General features: G+C 42.1%; 1 protein-coding gene across 5 annotated transcripts in view; it reads right to left on the minus strand.

Moving 5' to 3' along the window:
• The window catches only part of LOC128638648 (uncharacterized), a 421,261-nt gene that overhangs the window by 248,930 nt on the left and 151,036 nt on the right, over positions 1 to 21,295 (minus strand). For 4 of the 5 annotated variants that reach the window (XM_053690741.1, XM_053690739.1, XM_053690740.1 and 1 more), the window contains one exon: positions 1,710 to 2,003. The exons of the other annotated variant lie outside the window; for it this stretch is intronic. In XM_053690741.1, coding sequence (XP_053546716.1) covers positions 1,710 to 2,003 — 294 coding nt within the window. The remainder of the gene's footprint in view (positions 1 to 1,709; positions 2,004 to 21,295) is intronic. 5 annotated transcript variants of the gene reach the window in all.

Consider the following 21,295-nt stretch of genomic DNA (forward strand, 5'->3'; position numbering starts at 1 on the left):
TTTTCGGGTGGTTAAAGAAAATAAATGCAATTTTCATTGTTTTCTTTGATTCTTCCGAAAACAAATGCACCTTCCTATATTAATTATATGTCTATAGGAATAAATATACAGGTATAGTTATATTCAGATAGATATAGAAATATGTATTTACAATAAAAAGGACATTATCCTGCAAGTGAAGAACATTGAAATGTTACATATGTACAGTACATATACAGTAAAACACATAAATATTTAAATACATATGCATTGTACACACATATATACATATATATATATATATATATATATACACTACATATACATATTTAGACATGTGTACGTATGTATCTCTATGTTAAAGCCATTTGCAGCCTTTTTTCTCTAACACCTGAGAACTCATATCTTTGAGCTCACAATGGTTAGCGTGCCACTCATAATCTAGCCCAAAGTGCAGTGATTTTATCTTCTTACAGTCAATGAGACATAAAGGAATTTAATTGATTATCACTTGGATACACAAGTACCCCTGTAGCAGTTGAGTCTCTGCTTTGGTGTCTGGAGTTATGAGGGGTGGGGACACATTACTCTGTCTTTCATTATTTAAAGCACCACTCAATGCAGTAGAGTTGCATAATTAACAAGGGCATAATAAAAAGACAAAGCAATAACACCTACACTGAATTTCAAATAAACAGTAGTTTTTTTTTCTGACAAATTTCTCCCATTTTGCCAGTCCCCTGAATCATGTGACAGACATCGGAAAGTAAATTTGTAAGTGTCTTAAAACTGCACGCTCTTTCTGAATCATAAACTTTTATTTTGACTTGAGTGTCCCTTTAAGAAAAAAATGAATGCTCCTCTTGCTATTTGCTAAAAGGTCACAATAATGTAACACAGGATGCTATCCGTAATATTAGTGCTAACAGTCAGCTAGATTAGGAGTTTGGTGTTATGAGTGAAAAAGCATCCTTATGCTTCATAACGCTGCTTTTTCCCTAACGCCGCTACTACAAGACTTGTAGGTATAGGTGTACCGCACACCTTTTTGGCCGTCACACAACGTCAGTACTGCACTTTTTAAAAAGTCCTTTTTCAATGGGATTTCCATAGCGCCAGTATTACGAGTTTGCCTGGGAGGCCAAAAAGTGAGCGGTACACTCTATAACCACAAGATCCGTACCGCCATCTAAAGTCAGTAGTTATGAGTTTTACGTTACAAAGCTGTAGCATAAAACTCATAACTAAAGTACACTAACACCCATAAACTACCTATTAACCCCTAAGCTGGAGCCCTCCCGCATCGCAAACACTAAAATAAAATGATTAACCCCTATTCCGCCGCTCCCCGACATCGTCGCCACTATAAAAAACCTATTAACCCCTAAACTGCCACCCTCCCGTATCACTACATAAATATATTAACCCCTAAACCTAACCCTAACGTAACCCTAATCCTAAGCATAAGATGGTGCCTCAGAGTGTGTGCATATAAAAGATTGTGCACATTTTGATAATGGAAGTGAACTGGAAAGTTGTTCACAGTTGTCAGCTGAGTAATGAAAGTTTAATTTATACTTTATTGTCTCTTTAATAATTTGAAAAAGTTAAATTGATTAGTTTGCACAAGAAGATGAAGAGGTGAATAATTAATCTCATATCCTTGATCTGAAACTAGTTAGTTTCCTTTAAAAAAGGAATAATAATAAGCAATAGAGAAAACAGCTCACCTTTATTTGTTTGCAGAGACTCACTGACTGGTGATTTTATCTGATAATCAGAAGAACGTTTTGCATTTATCACATAAACACATCTGTAGTAGGACAAATCATTCACACATTGTGTGAAGGTCATTTTCAAAACATTTTGTTCAGCATTGTAGTTACTGACTGGATTCATATTTTCATATAAGGAAAAGTATTTAATTGTGTAATCCTCATGCAGTTCAGGTGCAGTGCAAGTAATTATGTTCACTCCTTTCTCTGCATCATGTTTTTTCCAGGAGATTTCAGGTTTTTTAAGGTCTGGAATATGGAAAGACACAATCATGTACAAATAATACAGAAACACATATAAGTACAGAGTGAAATATAAACTAACAGTATTTGTTGTTTCTGCTTCTTAATACTTCTAAGAAACTGCAAAGTGCGCTGTATTTTGATTTGCAGCATTCATAATTTATTTTTATTTTTTTACCATCACTTATTAGAACTGTATCTCATAAAATGCAGTTGTTTAGGAAATACTGCCTTAAACATCAATCTAGATTACTAAATTGTATTATATATTAAGTGAAGTTGTTTCAATCACCTTCTAAGGGTTATTCAAAATGTAGTTCATGTTGTAAAATTAATTTTACAACAAAATGAGATACATTGGCCCCAATTTATCAAAGGTCTTGCGGACCTGATCCGACACTGCGGATCAGGTCCACAAGACCTCGCTAAATGCGGAGAGCAATACGCTCTCCGCATTTAACATTGCACCAGCAGCTCACAAGAGCTGCTGGTGCAACGCCGCCCCCTGCTGACTCGCGGCCAATCGGCCGCCAGCAGGGAGGTGTCAATCAACATGATCGTATTTGATCTGGTTGATTTCCGGTGATTCCTGTCCGCCTGCTCAGAGCAGGCGGACAGGGTTATGGAGCAGCGGTCTTTAGACCGCTGCTTCATAAGTTGTGTTTCTGGCGAGTCTGAAGACTCGCCAGAAACACGGCCCTTCAAGCTCCGTACGGAGCTTTATAAATGGGCCTGATTGTGTTGTTCAGCTGTATGATGTATTGAAATGATCCACAACGTTCTTTTAAATCAACTTATTTATTATTTCTAAGCCCTGACACCTGAGCTGCTTTCTGTCACTTCCTGGGGCATGAGCTTCCTTCCTGTTATCTGACCCTTATGCATCTGCATTACAGGCTCAGCTTAGCACATCTCTCCTTTTCTAAACAAACCAAACAGCAACACAAACAAACATTCATACTTAGCAATAGAACAAGTTTTCACAAAAACAAAATTTCTACATTTTCTGGCATGACAATCAACCTAGAACAACTAAACTAAGTATAACACAAAATGCAGTAGCAATGAATGTGTCAAATGCAGTTAACATTCTTTAATGAGTCTTTGTGGCCTTCTGACAGCTCTGTCACTTGAAGTATGTTGGTCCCCTTGTGAGGACCGTTGTAGTGTTCCTCCTGGATACTGTACATGGGCATGAATGTCCTCTGTACTGTCAGTATCCTCAAAAGATGACTCTTCATCAGGTTCATTTACCAGAAATGCATCCTGATCAATTACATTCTGTTGCAGTTCCGGACAAGACTTTCTCTTGTAAGGTGTATCCAGTCCACGGATCATCCATTACTTGTGGGATATTCTCCTTCCCAACAGGAAGTTGCAAGAGGACACCCACAGCAGAGCTGTTATATAGCTCCTCCCCTAACTGCCATATCCAGTCATTCTCTTGCAACTCTCAACAAAGCTGGAGGTATTAAGAGGAGAGTGGTAAAATATAGTTAGTTTTTTCTTCAATCAAAAGTTTGTTATTTTAAATAGTACCGGAGTTGTACTATTTTCTCTCAGGCAGTATTTAGAAGAAGAATCTGCCTGCGTTTTCTATGATCTTAGCAGCTTGTAACTAAGATCCACTGCTGTTCTCACATATGTCTGAGGAGTGAGGTAACTTCAGAGGGAGAATGGCGTGCAGGTTATCCTGCTATAAGGTATGTGCAGTTTTAAGTTTTTCTAGGGACTAGAAAATGCTGCTGATACCGGATTAATGTAAGTTAAGCCTAATTACAGTGATTTAATAGCGACTTGTATCAGGCTTACTATCAGAGATATATACTCTTATAAAATGGCAATATAAAATGTTTGCTGGCATGTTTAATCGTTTTTATATATGCTTTGGTGATAAAACTTATTGGGGCCTAGTTTTTTCCACATGGCTGGCTTGATTTTTGCCTAGAAACAGTTTCCTGAGGCTTTCCACTGTAGTATGAGTGGGAGGGGCCTATTTTAGCGCTTTTTGCGCAGTTAAAATTACAGACAGAGACATTCAGCTTCCCTCAGCAGTCCCCTGCATGATATAGGACATCTCTGAAGGGCTCTAAAGGCTTCAAAAGTCGTTTATTGAGGAAGGTAGGGCCACATGAGAGCTGTGGCAGTTGTTGTGACTGTTTAAAAAACGTTTAATTCGTTTTTTTTATCCGTTTTTTTGCATTAAGGGGTTAATCATCCATTTGCAAGTGGGTGTAATGCTCTGCTAACCTATTACATACACTGTAAAAATTTCGTTTGATTTACTGCCTTTTTTCACTGTTTTTTAAATTTTGACAAAATGTGTTTCTCTTAAAGGCACAGTACCGTTTTTTATATAGGCTTGTTAACTTGATTTAAAGTGTTTTCCAAGCTTGCTAGTCTCATTGCTAGTCTGTATAAACATGTCTGACATAGAGGAAACTCCTTGTTCATTATGTTTAAAAGCCATGGTGGAACCCCATATGAGAATGTGTACTAAATGTATTGATTTCACTTTAAACAATAAAGATCAGCTTTTGTCTTTAAAAAAATTATCACCAGAGGATTCTGTCTAGGGGGAAGTTATGCTGACTAACTCTCCCCACGTGTCAGACCCTTTGACTCCCGTTCAAGGGACTCACGCTCAAATGGCGCCAAGTACATCAAGGGCGCCCATAGCGATTACTTTACAAGACATGGCGGCAGTCATGGATAATACACTGTCAGCGGTATTAGCCAGGCTGCCTGAATTTAGAGGAAAGCGTGATAGCTCTGGTGTTAGGCGTGATACAGAGCATACAGACGCTTTAAGGCCCATGTCTGATACTGCCTCACAATATGCAGAAGCTGAGGAAGGAGAGCTTCAGTCTGTGGGTGATATCTCTGACTCAGGGAAACCTGATTCGGATATTTCTACTTTTAAATTTAAGCTTGAGAACCTCCGTGTACTGCTTAGGGAGGTTTTAGCTGCTCTGAATGACTGTGACACAATTGCAGTGCCAGATAAATTGTGTAGACTGGATAAATACTTTGCAGTGCCGGTGTGCACTGAGGTTTTTCCAATACCTAAAATGTTTACAGAAATTATTAATAAAGAGTGGGATAGACCCGGTGTGCCGTTTTCCCCCCCTCCTATTTTTAGAAAAATGTTTCCCATAGACGCCACCACACGGGACTTATGGCAGACGGTCCCTAAGGTGGAGGGAGCAGTTTCTACTTTAGCAAAGCGTACTACTATCCCTGTCGAGGACAGTTGTGCTTTTTCAGATCCTATGGATAAAAAATTAGAGGGTTAATTTAAGAAAATGTTTATTCAACAAGGTTTTATACTGCAGCCCCTTGCATGCATTGCTCCTGTCACTGCTGCTGCAGCGTTCTGGTTTGAGTCTCTGGAAGAGGCTTTACAAGCAGCGACTCCATTGGATGATATACTTAACAAGCTTAGAGCACTTAAGCTAGCTAATTCTTGTTTCTGATGCCATTGATCATTTGACTAAACTAACGGCTAAGAATTCTGGATTTGCCATCCAGGCGCGCAGGGCGCTATGGCTTAAATCTTGGTCAGCTGACGTGACTTCAAAGTCTAAATTACTTAACATTCCCTTCAAGGGACAGACCCTATTCGGGCCTGGTTTGAAGGAAATTATTGCTGACATTACTGGAGGTAAAGGTCAAGCCCTTCCTCAGGACAGGTCCAAATCAAGGGCCAAACAGTCTAATTTTCGTGCCTTTCGAAACTTCAAGGCAAGTGCAGCATCAACTTCCTCTGCTACAAAACAAGAGGGAACTTTTGCTCAGTCCAAGACGGCCTGGAAACCTAACCAGTCCTGGAACAAAGGCAAGCAGGCCAAAAAGCCTGCTGCTGCCTCTAAGACAGCATGAAGGAACGGCCCCCTATCCGGTAACGGATCTAGTAGAGGGCAGACTTTCTCTCTTCGCCCAGGCGTGGGCAAGAGATGTTCAGGATCCCTGGGCGTTGGAGATTATATCTCAGGGGTATCTTCTGGACTTCAAGGCTTCCCGTCCACTAGGGAGATTTCACCTTTCACGATTATCTGTGAACCAGATAAAGAAAGAGGCATTCTTACACTGTGTGCAAGACCTTCTAGTTATGGGAGTGATCCATCCAGTTCCAAAGGAGGAACAGGGACATGGATTTTACTCAAATCTGTTTGTGGTTCCCAAAAAAGAGGGAACCTTCAGACCAATCTTGGATCTAAAGATCTTAAACAAATTCCTCAGAGTTCCATCATTCAAAATGGAAACTATTCGGACCATCCTACCTATGATCCAGGAGGGTCAATATATGACTACCGTGGATTTAAAGGATGCTTACCTTCACATTCCGATACACAAAGATCATCATCGGTTCCTAAGGTTTGCCTTTCTGGACAGGCATTACCAGTTTGTGGCTCTTCCCTTCGGGTTAGCTACAGCCCCAAGAATTTTTACAAAGGTTCTGGGGTCGCTTCTGTCCGTCCTAAGGCCGCGGGGCATAGCAGTGGCCCCTTATCTAGACGACATCCTGATACAGGCGTCAAACTTCCAAATTGCCAAGTCCCATACGGACATAGTTCTGGCATTTCTGAGGTCGCATGGGTGGAAATTGAACGAGGAAAAGAGTTCTCTGTCCCCACTCACAAGAGTCTCCTTCCTAGGGACTCTGATAGATTCTGTAGAAATGAAAATTTACCTGACGGAGTCCAGGTTATCAAAAACATAATTTATGTAAGAACTTACCTGATAAATTCATTTCTTTCATATTAGCAAGAGTCCATGAGCTAGTGACGTATGGGATATACATTCCTACCAGGAGGGGCAAAGTTTCCCAAACCTCAAAATGCCTATAAATACACCCCTCACCACACCCACAAATCAGTTTAACGCATAGCCAAGAAGTGGGGTGATAAGAAAAAAGTGCGAAAGCATAAAAAATAAGGAATTGGAATAATTGTGCTTTATACAAAAAAATCATAACCACCACAAAAAAAGGGTGGGCCTCATGGACTCTTGCTAATATGAAAGAAATGAATTTATCAGGTAAGTTCTTACATAAATTATGTTTTCTTTCATGTAATTAGCAAGAGTCCATGAGCTAGTGACGTATGGGATAATGACTACCCAAGATGTGGATCTTCCACGCAAGAGTCACTAGAGAGGGAGGGATAAAATAAAGACAGCCAATTCCGCTGAAAATAATCCACACCCAAAACAAAGTTTAAATCTTATAATGAAAAAAACTGAAATTATAAGCAGAAGATTCAAACTGAAACATCTGCCTGAAGTACTTTTCTACCAAAAACTGCTTCAGAAGAAGAAAACACATCAAAATGGTAGAATTTAGTAAAAATATGCAAAGAAGACCAAGTTGCTGCTTTGCAAATCTGATCAACCGAAGCTTCATTCCTAAACGCCCAGGAAGTAGAAACTGACCTAGTAGAATGAGCTGTAATCCTTTGAGGAGGAGCTTTACCTGACTCGACATAAGCATGATGAATCAAAGACTTTAACCAAGACGCCAAAGAAATAGCAGAAGCCTTCTGACCTTTCCTAGAACCGGAAAAGATAACAAATAGACTAGAAGTCTTTCGGAAATTTTTAGTAGCTTCAACATAATATTTCAAAGCTCTAACTACATCCAAAGAATGCAACAATTTTTCCTTAGAATTCTTAGGATTAGGACACAATGAAGGAACCACAATTTTTCTACTAATGTTGTTAGAATTCACAACCTTAGGTAAAAAATGTAAAAGAAGTCTGCAACACCGCCTTATCCTGATGAAAAATCAGAAAAGGAGACTCACAAGAAAGAGCAGATAATTCAGAAACTCTTCTAGCAGAAGAGATTGCCAAAAGAAACAAAACTTTCCAAGAAAGTAATTTAATGTCCAGCGAATGCATAGGTTCAAACGGAGGAGCTTGAAGAGCCCCCAGAACCAAATTCAAACTCCAAGGAGGAGAAATTGACTTAATAACAGGTTTTATACGAACCAAAGCCTGTACAAAACAATGAATATCAGGAAGACTAGCAATCTTTCTGTGGAAAAGAACAGAAAGAGCAGAGATTTGTCCTTTCAAGGAACTTGCAGACAAACCTTTATCCAAACCATCCTGAAGAAACTGTAAAATTCTAGGAATTCTAAAAGAATGCCAAGAAAAATGATGAGAAGAACACGAAGAAATGTAAATCTTCCAGACACGATAATATATCTTCCTAGATACAGATTTACGAGCCTGTAACATAGTATTAATTACTGAGTCAGAGAAACCTCTATGACTGAGAATCAAGCGTTCAATCTCCATACCTTCAAATTTAAGGATTTGAGATCCTGATGGAAAAAAGGACCTTGCGATAGAAGGTCTGGTCTTAATGGAAGAGTCCACGGTTGGCAAGTGGCCATCCGGACAAGATCCGCATACCAAAACCTGTGAGGCCATGCTGGAGCCACCAGCAGAACAAACGAGCACTCCTTTAGAATCTTGGAAATCACTCTTGGAAGGAGAACTAGAGGTGGAAAGATATAGGCAGGATGATACTTCCAAGGAAGTGACAATGCATCCACTGCCTCCACCTGAGGATCCCTGGATCTGGACAGATACCTGGGAAGTTTCTTGTTTAGATGGGAAGCCATCAGATCTATTTCTGGAAGTCCCCACATTTGAACAATCTGAAGAAATACCTCTGGGTGAAGAGACCATTCGCCCGGATGTAACGTTTGGCGACTGAGATAATCCGCTTCCCAATTGTCTATACCTGGGATATGAACCTCAGAAATTAGACAGGAGTTGGATTCCGCCCAAACCAGTATTCGAGATACTTCTTTCATAGCCAGAGGACTGTGAGTCCCTCCTTGATGATTGACATATGCCACGGTTGTGACATTGTCCGTCTGAAAACAAATGAACGACTCTCTCTTTAGAAGAGGCCATGACGGAGTTGGGGGGTAACAATGTTGATTTTGTGACAATTGTTTTCAGTGCCCTATTCCACTATGTAACCTCGAGATATCCAAAATTATATTCTGATTGTATTCAATTACTGAACTTGTGACACTCTATGTAGCCCATCTTTTCCCTTACGCTTCCCCCCTCTCCCCTTTACCCCTTTTTTCCCTTCTCCCTCCCTTTACCATACACCCCCCACCCTCTTCCCTTATCCCTTCCTTCCCCCCTCTCCTCTCCCTCATTTTCCCTTTCCCATTCCCCTTTCCCTCTTCTCTTCCCTCCCTCCCAACTCCCTTCCTTCCTTCCCTCTACTCCCCTAACTGCCTTGCAGACCCAACTCCCTCTCCTGATGTCCCTATCTCTTGGGCCTCCCTTGCCTGCCATTTTTTTTTCTTTTTTCTCCCTTTTTCCCTCTTCTCAATCTCTTCTCTTCTTAGGCTCTTCTGTTCTTTACCTCTACTAATATCTATTGGTTGTGAGGGGATTGGTCACTACTTTGATTGACATATGTTACCGTAACTGTTGAATGCTTTGAATCTACAGGCTGCCTTCTTAATATATGTTGGGGGGGGGAGGGGGGAGTGGCCAGCGGCTGATTGCCTGAGTATTCTGTAACTTATCTGTGTATAGGACCGTTAAGGCATCTAAACTTATATCATTTAATGTATCTACACCCTGAGTTTGTGTCACTCTACATGCCCCCGTTTCTCCCCCCCCTCTTTTACCAACTCTGGAGCTGGAAGCTCTGTGTACCTATGACATGTAAAGGGACCCTGTCATACACACGTCTGACCTTTCCTTCCCTCCCCTTTCCCTTTACCTCCCTGCCCTTCCCTAACCCTTTCCTCCGGGCCTCCATCCTTCCTCACACCTTAGTTGCCTATCAGGTTTTAGTATTCCCTAACTGCAGCTATTTTGTATTAGTATAGATTTATCACGTGTCTGATACACTGGTAGTGGAGGGGAGCCTTGGTGTTGAGCTCCCCCTCGCTTTATCTTCCCCCCCCTCTAAACACCTATCCTGGTGTGGCGAGGGATAAAACCAGTCTGACCCCCGCACTCTCTCCATAGCAGAGTGGAGTAGTCTCTGCCTAGCTCAAAACACCTATCTATAGGTGCTGAGAATCATATCCTGCCTCCCTCCACAGTCCATCTCCCTCCCTCCCCTCCTATTTCCTTTTTTTTTTTTTTTTTTCTCTCTCTCTCTTCCTTTCTTTCTCCCCTCTTTTCTCTTTCTCTCCACTCTTTCCGCTCTTTCTCTGCCCCTTCCCAACCCCCTCTGTTCTCTCTATCTCTCTCATCTCTGGCGTTCCATCCCCGTTCTACTGTTCTGACCAGAATGAGGCTCTGTTCGCTTAATGCCCGGGGCCTTAACTCCCCTACAAAACGAAGCTTGCTCTCCAGATTCTTAAAAACGCAACGCCTAGATGTAGTATTTCTACAGGAGACTCACTGGGTGGAGTCCAGAGCTCATATATTTAAACCTGGGGATTTCCCTGTCCGTCTATCCTCTACCTTCCATAAAAAGGCTAGAGGAGTTACTATTCTGATTGGTAGACACTTATCTTATGAACCCATTTATTGCGAGTCTGACCCCTCGGGCAGATTCGTTATTTGTGTCTGCCGTTTAGACAATGTTATGTGCACACTGGTAGCGTTGTACTCTCCTAATGTCAGCCAGACGCATTTTCTCAGCAGACTGTTGAGCAAGGTGAGTCGGCTCAAGCAGGGTCAAATATTTATTGGCGGTGATTGCAACCTGGTCTGGGACCCAAGCAGAGACAGAAAATCTCGGGGGAGGCGCTCTCATCTCAAGGGAGAAGAACAATGTTCTCAACTCTTTAGAAACTTAATCTCTCAATATGCATACCATGACGTCTGGAGGGCCCTGCACCCTGACGTTGATGATTACACCTGCTACTTGGCTCCTTTTCAGTCTTTCTCGAGACTAGATTATTTCTTCTGTCCTTCATGGACACTCCAGAGGGTGTCGGCGGCAACAATAGTACCCTGCGTGTGGTCGGACCACGATGCTGTGGTTTTAGAGGCTTCCCTTTCTAAAGCGGAGGATGGAGGTTGTTCCTGGCGATTGCCTGCGTATCTTCTCTCGGACTCGCTAATTCCCTTTTGGGTCCAGGAGATTGAGCAGTTTCTCCGAATTAACGATTCCGGGAACATGTCTGCTTTCACCATTTGGGCGACGCTCAAGGCTTATCTTAGAGGCCTTTTCATACAAAAGGATAAGGAAAACAAAAAAGCCAGAGGAGCCACTTTGGCACAACTGTACTGTGATTATACCAATCTACGGAAACAGCTTAGAGGGACCAGATCGGACTCATTAATACAGAGAGTGCACTCCCTTAAAAAACAGATTGAACTACGCGAGCTCGAAAGGGTCCAGAAAAATCTCTATCTTTTAAAGCAAAAATATTACCATAAAGGAGACAGAGCCGATAAACTCTTGGCCCACAAACTCCAGCAGAGAACTCTGCTTAACAAAATTGCCTTTATTACAAGAGGTAATAAAAGATTCTATTCCCCAGGCGATATCGGTGAAGCCTTCGCGGAATACTACAGTCACTTATATCAGATAGCAGAAGACCCCAACTCTCGCTTTGCCCCAAAAGCTGCGATTCTAGCATTCTTAGATGACCTACTGTTGCCGCGGGTTCCTGAGAACCTGGAAGATTCATTCAGAATGCCTGTCTCTTTAGAGGAGGTGACAATGACAATAAAGGGTCTTAAGGCCCATAAATCTCCGGGACCTGACGGCTTTGATGCCACTTTCTATAAAAAAATTTCAGCACTCCTGAGCCCCCTATTAACTCGTGTTTTCCTTGAGGCCATGGACACTGGCAGTTTTCCCAGAGACCTTCTGGAGGCATCGGTCATCACCATACCCAAACCGGGGAAAGATCCCGCCATGTGTGAAAGTTACCGACCAATCTCGCTTATAAACAGTGATGTCAAAATTTACGCTAAGATTCTTGCTACGCGAATGAACAGGGTCCTCCCATCCTTGATCCACCCTGACCAGGTGGGGTTTACCCCTAGCCGTCAGGGTTCGGACAACACTAGAAGGTTACTAAATATCTTCTTTGAGGCGGCCTCGCTAGAGATCCCACTGGTCACCCTGTCACTAGATGCTGAAAAAGCGTTTGACAGGGTCCGGTGGGATTACATGATAGCAGTTCTACGTGCTTTCCAGTTCCCCCCTTCATTTGTTACGGCGGTGATGGCTTTATACTCTGGCCCTTCGGCCAGGGTTAGAGGGGTGGGATTTGTCTCCAGACCCTTCGACATAAAGAATGGCACGAGACAGGGGTGCCCCCTGTCACCGCTCCTTTTTGCCTTGTTGATGGAGCCATTGGCGATCAAGCTTCGGTCCATCCCCTATGTTCAGCCGCTAGTTCTCTATGACACCCCACATACCTTGGCGCTGTTTGCGGACGATTTGACAATATTTCTATCTGAGCCGGAGGGGTCGCTTCCGGAACTATTTAAAATATTGGCCGAGTTTGCGGAGCTAATGTACTACAAATTGAACTATACCAAGACGGAGGCGTATGCTATGGGTCTGCCCACGTCCTTACTGGAAAAACTGAGGAGCTTATACCCGTTCAAATGGTCCACAGAAGGTCTGAAACATCTAGGTACAATACTTTCCCATGACCCCAAAAAGATTATAGCTACAAACTATGGTTCCCTTCTTGAGGACTTTCGACAGGTTATCTCGGGTTGGAGGATTGCGGAGGTGTCCTGGACGGGAAGGGTAGCGGCCCTAAAGATGCTATTGCTCCCGAGACTAACCTACCTTTTTCGGTGTCTCCCTGTTGCGGTCCCGGCTTATCTCCTTAACCACTTTCAGTCTGTTTTTAACAAATATATCTGGAAAGATCGGCATGCGAGGTTGTCTCTGGCTCAAATACAGAAGTATAAAAGATGCGGGGGCATCTCTGCGCCCAACATCACTTATTACTACAAAGCAGCCATGCTTTCACATATTACAGCCTGGGGGGTCCGAGACTGCACCGCCCGCTGGTTCCAAATAGAACAAAGTTCCTTACCGGCTGGAGTTGACCTAGCTGATCTCATCTGGATCCCAGACCATGCCGATGTTCTGAAAGGTATTCATAATCGCATTATCAAAACATGCTTGAGAAGCTGGAGAGAACTTCGAGCTCACGATATGGTTGCACCGCACCCCTCTCCAATTCATTCAATTAAAGCACTGATGCACTGCCTCCCCGAGTCACACCCAAAAAAATGGGAGGCCCTAGGGATTGCCCTGATCTCAGATCTGTATAGAGGGGATGTCCTTGCGGTGCCACCTTCTGCTTACCCTGTAGTTGATTTTCCCAAAGACCTTCAATTCGAATATCTCCGGATGGTTACACTCCTTCTGTCCTGGGGATTCCATAAAACAAATACGCGAGTTCTCACTATGTGGGAGAGGAGATGGATGACGGGCAGATACCTGCGAGGTACCCTGTCATTTCATTATAAACTACTACTTGGCTCTTCACACTTCACTAAGACGCAATCTACCAGAGATTGGGAAAGAGACTTAGGCGTGGTGTCTCCTGAGGGGACTTGGCAGCGTGCTCTTCAAGATGTCATTGCAGCGGCTCGCTGCTCTAACCTATTTGAACTGTATATCAAAATCTTGCTCAGGTGGTACTGGGTCCCGGCCAGGTTGCACAAGATATTTCCCTCCCGTTCGGCGGAATGCTGGAGGGGCTGTGCGCAGAGAGGCACACACCTACATATTTGGTGGGAATGCCCTAGACTGAGATTCTTTTGGTCTCAGGTGACAGATTTGCTAAAACGACTGAGAATGGTTGAAAGCCTTACAGGAGAAATAGCGCTCTTCCTCCTTGGTCTACAAGACCTTCCAAAACCAATGCGCTCGCTCTGCGTTACTATCCTACTGGCAGCTAAGCTAGTTCTAGCGAGACATTGGACGAGGCATACTTGCTTGACGCTGACACCTGTTCTGGAGGTTCTAGACTACATCCAGAACATGGAGGAATACTCACTCAGAGTTGAAGGGCGATACAACCTCTACTGTTCCATCTGGTATATATAGGACGACTATAAAAAGGGAAGGGAGGATTTGGCCAAATCACTTAAGCCAGGTGAGGGCTAGGCAGGTTGGGAATGAACCAGATGAGCTCGACACATCTCATAACTACCGGACCACTAATTCCTCCCATAGCCCCTTTGACATGGCCCCTGGGCACCTTTTCCTTACTTCTCCCTGCCCCGCTCTCGTCATCCCTTCTAGTCTTTCTTCCTCTACACTTCCCCTCTTTTTTTTTTTTTTCCCTCTCTTCCCTCCCTTCTGCCCCCTGCCTGATCCACATACTCGGCTATGATTGTATAATATATATAAAACATTCCCGCAAGCTTACTCTAAACCTATTCCCTGTAGATTCTGTCAGTATATGGTGAGGACTTTCTGAACTTTCGGAAGACGTCTTCAGTTTGAATTAGGTGTCAGATCCCATGACGGGGTCTCTATTATATTGAGGACACCAGAGTGCTCAACTATTACAAAATTTGGCATAGATGTAGGGTGACACTTTGCTGTATTTAAACACTTTAATTCATACTGTATAACTGTGCTAAACTATTGGTCTGTAATACTGTTATGGAGATGTTATCCTACACTTTTCGGATGTTGTATTTGTTTACTTGCCTTAATAAAAATATTTAATTATAAAAAAGAAGAGGCCATGACTGAAGAGCTCTGAAAATTGCACGGAGTTCCAAAATGTTGATTGGTAATCTCACCTCCTGAGATTCCCAAACCCCTTGTGCTGTCAGAGACCCCCAAACAGCTCCCCAACCTGTCAGACTTGCATCTGTTGAAATCACAGTCCAGGTTGGAAGAACAAAAGAAGCCCCCTGAACTAAACGATGGTGGTCTGTCCACCACGTGAGAGAGTGTTGAACGATCGGTTTTAAAGATATTAATTGAGATATCTTTGTATAATCCCTGCACCACTGGTTCAGCATACAAAGCTGAAGAGGTCGCATGTGAAAACGAGCAAAGGGGATCGCGTCCGATGCAGCAGTCATAAGACCTAGAATTTCCATGCATAAGGCTACCGAAGGGAATGATTGAGACTGAAGGTTTCGACAAGCTGAAACCAATTTTAGACGTCTCTTGTCTGTCAGAGACAGAGTCATGGACACTAAATCTATCTGGAAACCTAAAAAGGTTACCCTTGTCTGAGGAATCAATGAACTTTTTGGTAAATTGATCCTCCAACCATGTTTTTGAAGAAACAATACAAGTCGATTCGTATGAGATTCTGCTAAATGTGAAGACTGAGCAAGTACCAAGATATCGTCCAAATAAGGAAATACCACAATACCCTGTTCTCTGATTACAGAAGGGCACCGAGAACCTTTGTAAAAATCCTTGGAGCTGTTGCTAGGCCAAACGGCAGAGCCACAAACTGGTAATGCTTGTCTAGGAAAGAGAATCTCAGAAACTGATAGTGATCTGGATGAATCGGAATATGCAGATATGCATCCTGTAAATCTATTGTGGACATATAATGCCCTTGCTGAACAAAAGGCAGAATAGTCCTTATAGTTACCATTTTGAATGTTGGTATCCTTACATAATGATTCAAAATTTTTAAATCCAGAACTGGTCTGAAGGAATTCTCCTTCTTTGGTACAATAAAGAGATTTGAGTAAAACCCCAGCCCCTGTTCCAGACCTGGAACTGGCACAATTACTCCAGCTAACTCTAGATCTGAAACACATTTCAGAAATGCTTGAGCCTTCACTGGATTTACTGGGACACGGGAAAGAAAAAATCTTCTTGCAGGAGGCCTTATCTTGAAACCTATTCTGTACCCTTGTGAAACAATGTTCTGAATCCAAAGATTGTGAATCGAATTGATCCAAATTTCTTTGAAAAATCGTAATCTGCCCCCTACCAGCTAGGCTGGAATGAGGGCTGCACCTTCATGTTGACTTGGGAGCTGACTTTGGCTTTCTAAAAGGTTTGGATTTATTCCAGACTGGAGATGGTTTCCAAACTGATACCGCTCTTGTAGGTGAAGGATCAGGCTTTTGTTCCTTATTGTGACGAAAGGAACGAAAACAATTAGAAGACCTAAATTTAGATTTTTTATCCTGTGGTAAAAATGTTCATTTCCCCCCAGTAACAGTTGAAATAATGGAATCCTACTGTGAACCAAATCATTTATTACCCTGTAAAGAAAGGGAAAGCAAAGTTGACTTGGAAGACATATCAGCATTCCAAGTTTTAAGCCATAAAGCTCTTCTAGCTAAAATAGCTAGAGACATATACCTGACATCAACCCTAATGATATCAAAGATGGCATCACAAATAAAATTATTAGCATGTTGAAGAAGATTAACAATGCTATGAGAATCATGATCTGTCACTTGCTGCGCTAAAGCTTCCAACCAAAAAGTTGAAGCTGCAGCAACATCCGCTAAAGATATAGCAGGTCAAAGAAGATTACCTGAACATAAGTAAGCTTTTCTTAGAAAGGATTAAATTTTTCTATCTAAAGGATCCTTAAAGGAAGTACTATCTGCCGTAGGAATAGTAGTACGTTTAGCAAGAGTAGAGATAGCCCCATCAACTTTAGGGATTTTGTCCCAAAACTCTAATCTGTCAGATGGCACAGGATATAATTGCTTAAAACGTTTAGAAGGAGTAAATGAATTACCCAAATTATTCCATTCCCTGGAAATTACTTCAGAAATAGCATCAGGGACAGGAAAAACTTCTGGAATAACTACAGGAGATTTAAAAACCTTATTTAAACGTTTAGATTTAGTATCAAGAGGACCAGAATCCTCTATTTCTAATGCAATTAAGACTTCTTTAAGTAAAGAACGAATAAATTCAATTTTGAATAAATATGAAGATTTATCAGCATCAAACTCTGAAACAGAATCCTCTGAACCAGAGGAATCATTATCAGAATCAGAATGATGATGTTCATTTAAAAATTCATCTGAAAAATGAGAAGTTTTAAAAGACTTTTTACGTTTACTAGAAGGAGGAATAACAGACATAGCCTTCTTAATGGATTTAGAAACAAAATCTCTTATGTTAACAGGAACAGGAGTATTAGATGTTGATGGAACAGCAACAGGTAATGTAACATTACTAAAGGAAATATCTGCATTAACAAGTTTGTCATGACATACATTACAAACAACAGCTGGAGGAACAGATACCATAAGTTTACAGCAAATACACTTAGCTTTGGTAGATCCAGCATCAAGCAGCGATTTTCCAGAAGTATCTTCTGATTCAGGCTCAATCTGAGACATCTTGCAATATGTAAAAGAAAAAACAACATATAAAGCAAAATTGATCAAATTCCTTAAATGACAGTTTCAGGAATGGGAAAAAATGCCAGTGAACAAGCTTCTAGCAACCAGAAGCAATAAACAATGAGACTTAAATAATGTGGAGACAATAATGACGCCCATATTTTTTGGTGCCAAAAAAGACGCCCACATTATTTGGCGCCTAAATGCTTTTAGCGCCAAAAATGACGCCACATCCGGTAACGCCAACATTTTTGGTGCAAAAACGTCAAAAATGACGCAACTTCCGGCGACAAGTATGACGCCGGAAATAATAAAGAAAAAATGTTTGCGCCAAAAAAGTCCGCGCCAAGAATGACGCAATAAAATGAAGCATTTTCAGCCCCTGCGAGCCTAACAGCCCACAGGGAAAAAAGTCAAATTTTAAGGTAAGAAAAATTGATTATTCAAATGCATTATCCCAAATAATGAAACTGACTGTCTGAAATAAGGAATATTGAACATCCTGAATCAAGGCAAATAAATGTTTAAACACAAATATTTAGAACTTTATATAAAAGTGCCCAACCATAGCTTAGAGTGTCACAAAAATAAGACTTACTTACCCCAGGACACTCATCTACATGTAGTAGAAAGCCAAACCAGTACTGAAACGAGAATCAGTAGAGGTAATGGTATATATAAGAGTATATCGTCGATCTGAAAAGGGAGGTAAGAGATGAATCTCTACGACCGATAACAGAGAACCTATGAAATAGACCCCGTAGAAGGAGATAATTGAATTCAAATAGGCAATACTCTCTTCACATCCCTCTGACATTCACTGCACGCTGAGAGGAAAACCGGGCTCCAACCTGCTGCGGAGCGCATATCAACGTAGAATCTAGCACAAACTTACTTCACCACCTCCACAGGAGGCAAAGTTTGTAAAACTGATTTGTGGGTGTGGTGAGGGGTGTATTTATAGGCATTTTGAGGTTTGGGAAACTTTGCCCCTCCTGGTAGGAATGTATATCCCATACGTCACTAGCTCATGGACTCTTGCTAATTACATGAAAGAAACTTATAAATTCTTGCCGTGTTCTCCATTCTATTCCGCGCCCTTCGGTGGCTCAGTGCATGGAGGTAATCGGCTTAATGGTAGCGGCAATGGACATAGTACCGTTTGCGCGCCTACATCTCAGACCGCTGCAACTTTGCATGCTCAGTCAGTGGAATGGGGATTACACAGATTTGTCCCCTCTACTAAATCTGGATCAAGAGACCAGAGATTCTCTTCTCTGGTGGCTATCTCGGGTCCATCTGTCCAAAGGTATGACCTTTCGCAGGCCAGATTGGACAATTGTAACGACAGATGCCAGCCTTCTAGGTTGGGGTGCAGTCTGGAATTCCGTGAAGGCTCAGGGATTGTGGACTCAGGAGGAGAAACTCCTCCCAATAAATATTCTGGAATTGAGGGCAATATTCAATGCTCTTCAAGCCTGGCCTCAGTTGACAACCCTGAGGTTCATCAGATTTCAGTCGGACAACATCACGACTGTGGCTTACATCAACCATCAAGGGGGAACAAGGAGTTCCCTAGCAATGTTAGAAGTCTCCAAAATAATTTGCTGGGCAGAGAGACACTCTTGCCACCTATCAGCGATCCATATCCCAGGTGTAGAGAACTGGGAGGTGGATTTTCTAAGTCGTCAGACTTTTCATCCGGGGGAGTGGGAACTCCATCCGGAGGTGTTTGCTCAATTGATTTATCGTTGGGGCAAACCAGAACTGGATCTCATGGCATCTCACCAGAACGCCAAGCTTCCTTATTACGGATCCAGGTCCAGGGACCCGGAAGCGACGCTGATAGATGCTCTAGCAGCGCCGTGGTCTTTCAACCTGGATTACGTGTTTCCACCGTTTCCTCTGCTCCCTCGACTGATTGCCAAAATCAAGCAGGAGAGAGCATCGGTGATCTTGATAGCGCCTGCGTGGCCACGCAGGACCTGGTATGCAGACCTAGTGGACATGTCATCCTTTCCATCTTGGACCCTGCCTTTGAGACGGGACCTTCTACTACAAGGTCCTTTCAATCATCCAAATCTAATTTCTCTGAGGCTGACTGCCTGGAGATTGAAAGCTTGATTTTATCAAAGCGTGGCTTCTCCGAGTCAGTTATTGATACCTTAATACAGGCACGAAAGCCTGTCACCAGGAAAATCTACCATAAGATATGGCGTAAATATCTTTATTGGTGCGAATCCAAAAGTTACTCATGGAGTAAGGTTAGCATTCCCAGGATATTATCTTTTCACCAAGAGGGTTTGGAAAAAGGATTATCAGCTAGTTCTTTGAAAGGACAGATTTCTGCACTGTCTATTCTTTTGCACAAGCGTCTGGCGGATGTTCCAGACGTTCAGGCATTTTGTCAGGCGTTGATTATAATCAAGCCTGTGTTTAAACCTGTTGCTCCCCCATGGAGCTTAAATTTGGTTCTTAAAGTTCTTCAGGGGGTTCCGTTTGAACCTCTTCATTCCATAGATATCAAACTTTTATCTTGGAAAGTTCTTTTTTTGATGGCTATTTCCTTGGCTCGTAGAGTTTCCGAGTTATCTGCTTTACAATGTGATTCTCCTTATCTGATCTTCCATACAGATAAGGTAGTTCTGCGTACAAAACCTGGGTTTTTGCCTAAGGTGGTATCTACTAAGAATATCAATCAAGAGATTGTTGTTCCATCATTGTGTCCTAATCCTTCTTCAAAGAAGGAACGTCTTTTACATAATCTGGACGTGGTTCGTGCTTTAAAGTTTTACTTAAAAGCTACTAAAGATTTTCGTCAAACATCTGCTTTGTTTGTGATTTACTCTGGACAGAGGAGAGGTCAAAAGGCTTCGGCAACCTCTCTTTCTTTTTGGCTAAGAAGTATAATCCACTTAGCCTATGAGACTGCTGGACAGCAGCCTCCTGAAAGGATTACAGCTCATTCTACTAGAGCTGTGGCTTCCACTTGGGCCTTTAAAAATGAGGCTTCTGTTGAACAGATTTGCAAGGTCTTCGCTTCATACTTTTTCAAAATTCTACAAATTTGATACTTTTGCTTCTTCTGAGGCTATATTTGGGAGAAAGGTTTTACAGGCAGTGGTACCTTCCGTTTAAGTACCTGCCTTGTCCCTCTCTTTACTTCAAAGGACCTGTCTGTGACTTTACGCAGCACTACAGCTTCATTCATTCAGCGTTGACCTGTCCAGATCTTTACGGTGTCCCCAATGTGCAGCATTTTTACATTCTTTGCATTTTTGTCATAGTTCCTTTTCTAACGTTCCCTTATTCCTTTCTTCTTTTCTGTGTATGAAGTATGCAAGTTTCTGCTATAATTATACTGTGTCAAATGCAACTGTGGTAGCTTTGTATTTATCTGACGGTCGAAGAATAATTTTACAGGAGATTTGCCCCCTTCCAAAGATGTTGCTCGATAATTAAGCAAAGCTACCTGTGGTTCCTAACCTAAGTGACTAGCCTTTGTAAATAGTCTCTTAATGATTTTGAATCTGCACTTGGCTAATCCATTCCCTTGAGGATATTTGGGACTTGACGTTCTGTGAAGAAATCCAAACTCTTCAGAAAATGCCTTAAAGTACCTGCAAGAGAACTGGGATCCGTTGTCTGTTTTTAGTATTGTAGGGATGCCAAACCTTGAAAATATAGCTCGTAATTTACTACATACATGCTCTGATGATGTATTACTGAGTTTGGCAACCTCTGGGTATGATGAATAAGAGTCCAGCATTGCTAGGTAATCATGTCCATCGAGTGAAAAGAAATCCACTCCCACTGTATGCCAAGGAATCTTCACCATATCTTTCTGCAGTAAATGTTCTTTTGGACTGGATTGCTGCAATGACTGACAGGTGGGGCTTAAAGAGACTGCAGATGCAATATCACTCATCATTGAAGGCCAGAAAAGAACTTCCCTTGCTCTCCTCTTGCATTTTTGTATCCCTAAATGTCATTCATGTGGGGGTTTTTTAGCA

The sequence above is a fragment of the Bombina bombina genome, chromosome 8, assembly GCF_027579735.1.
Source record: "Bombina bombina isolate aBomBom1 chromosome 8, aBomBom1.pri, whole genome shotgun sequence".
Lineage (NCBI taxonomy): Eukaryota > Metazoa > Chordata > Amphibia > Anura > Bombinatoridae > Bombina > Bombina bombina.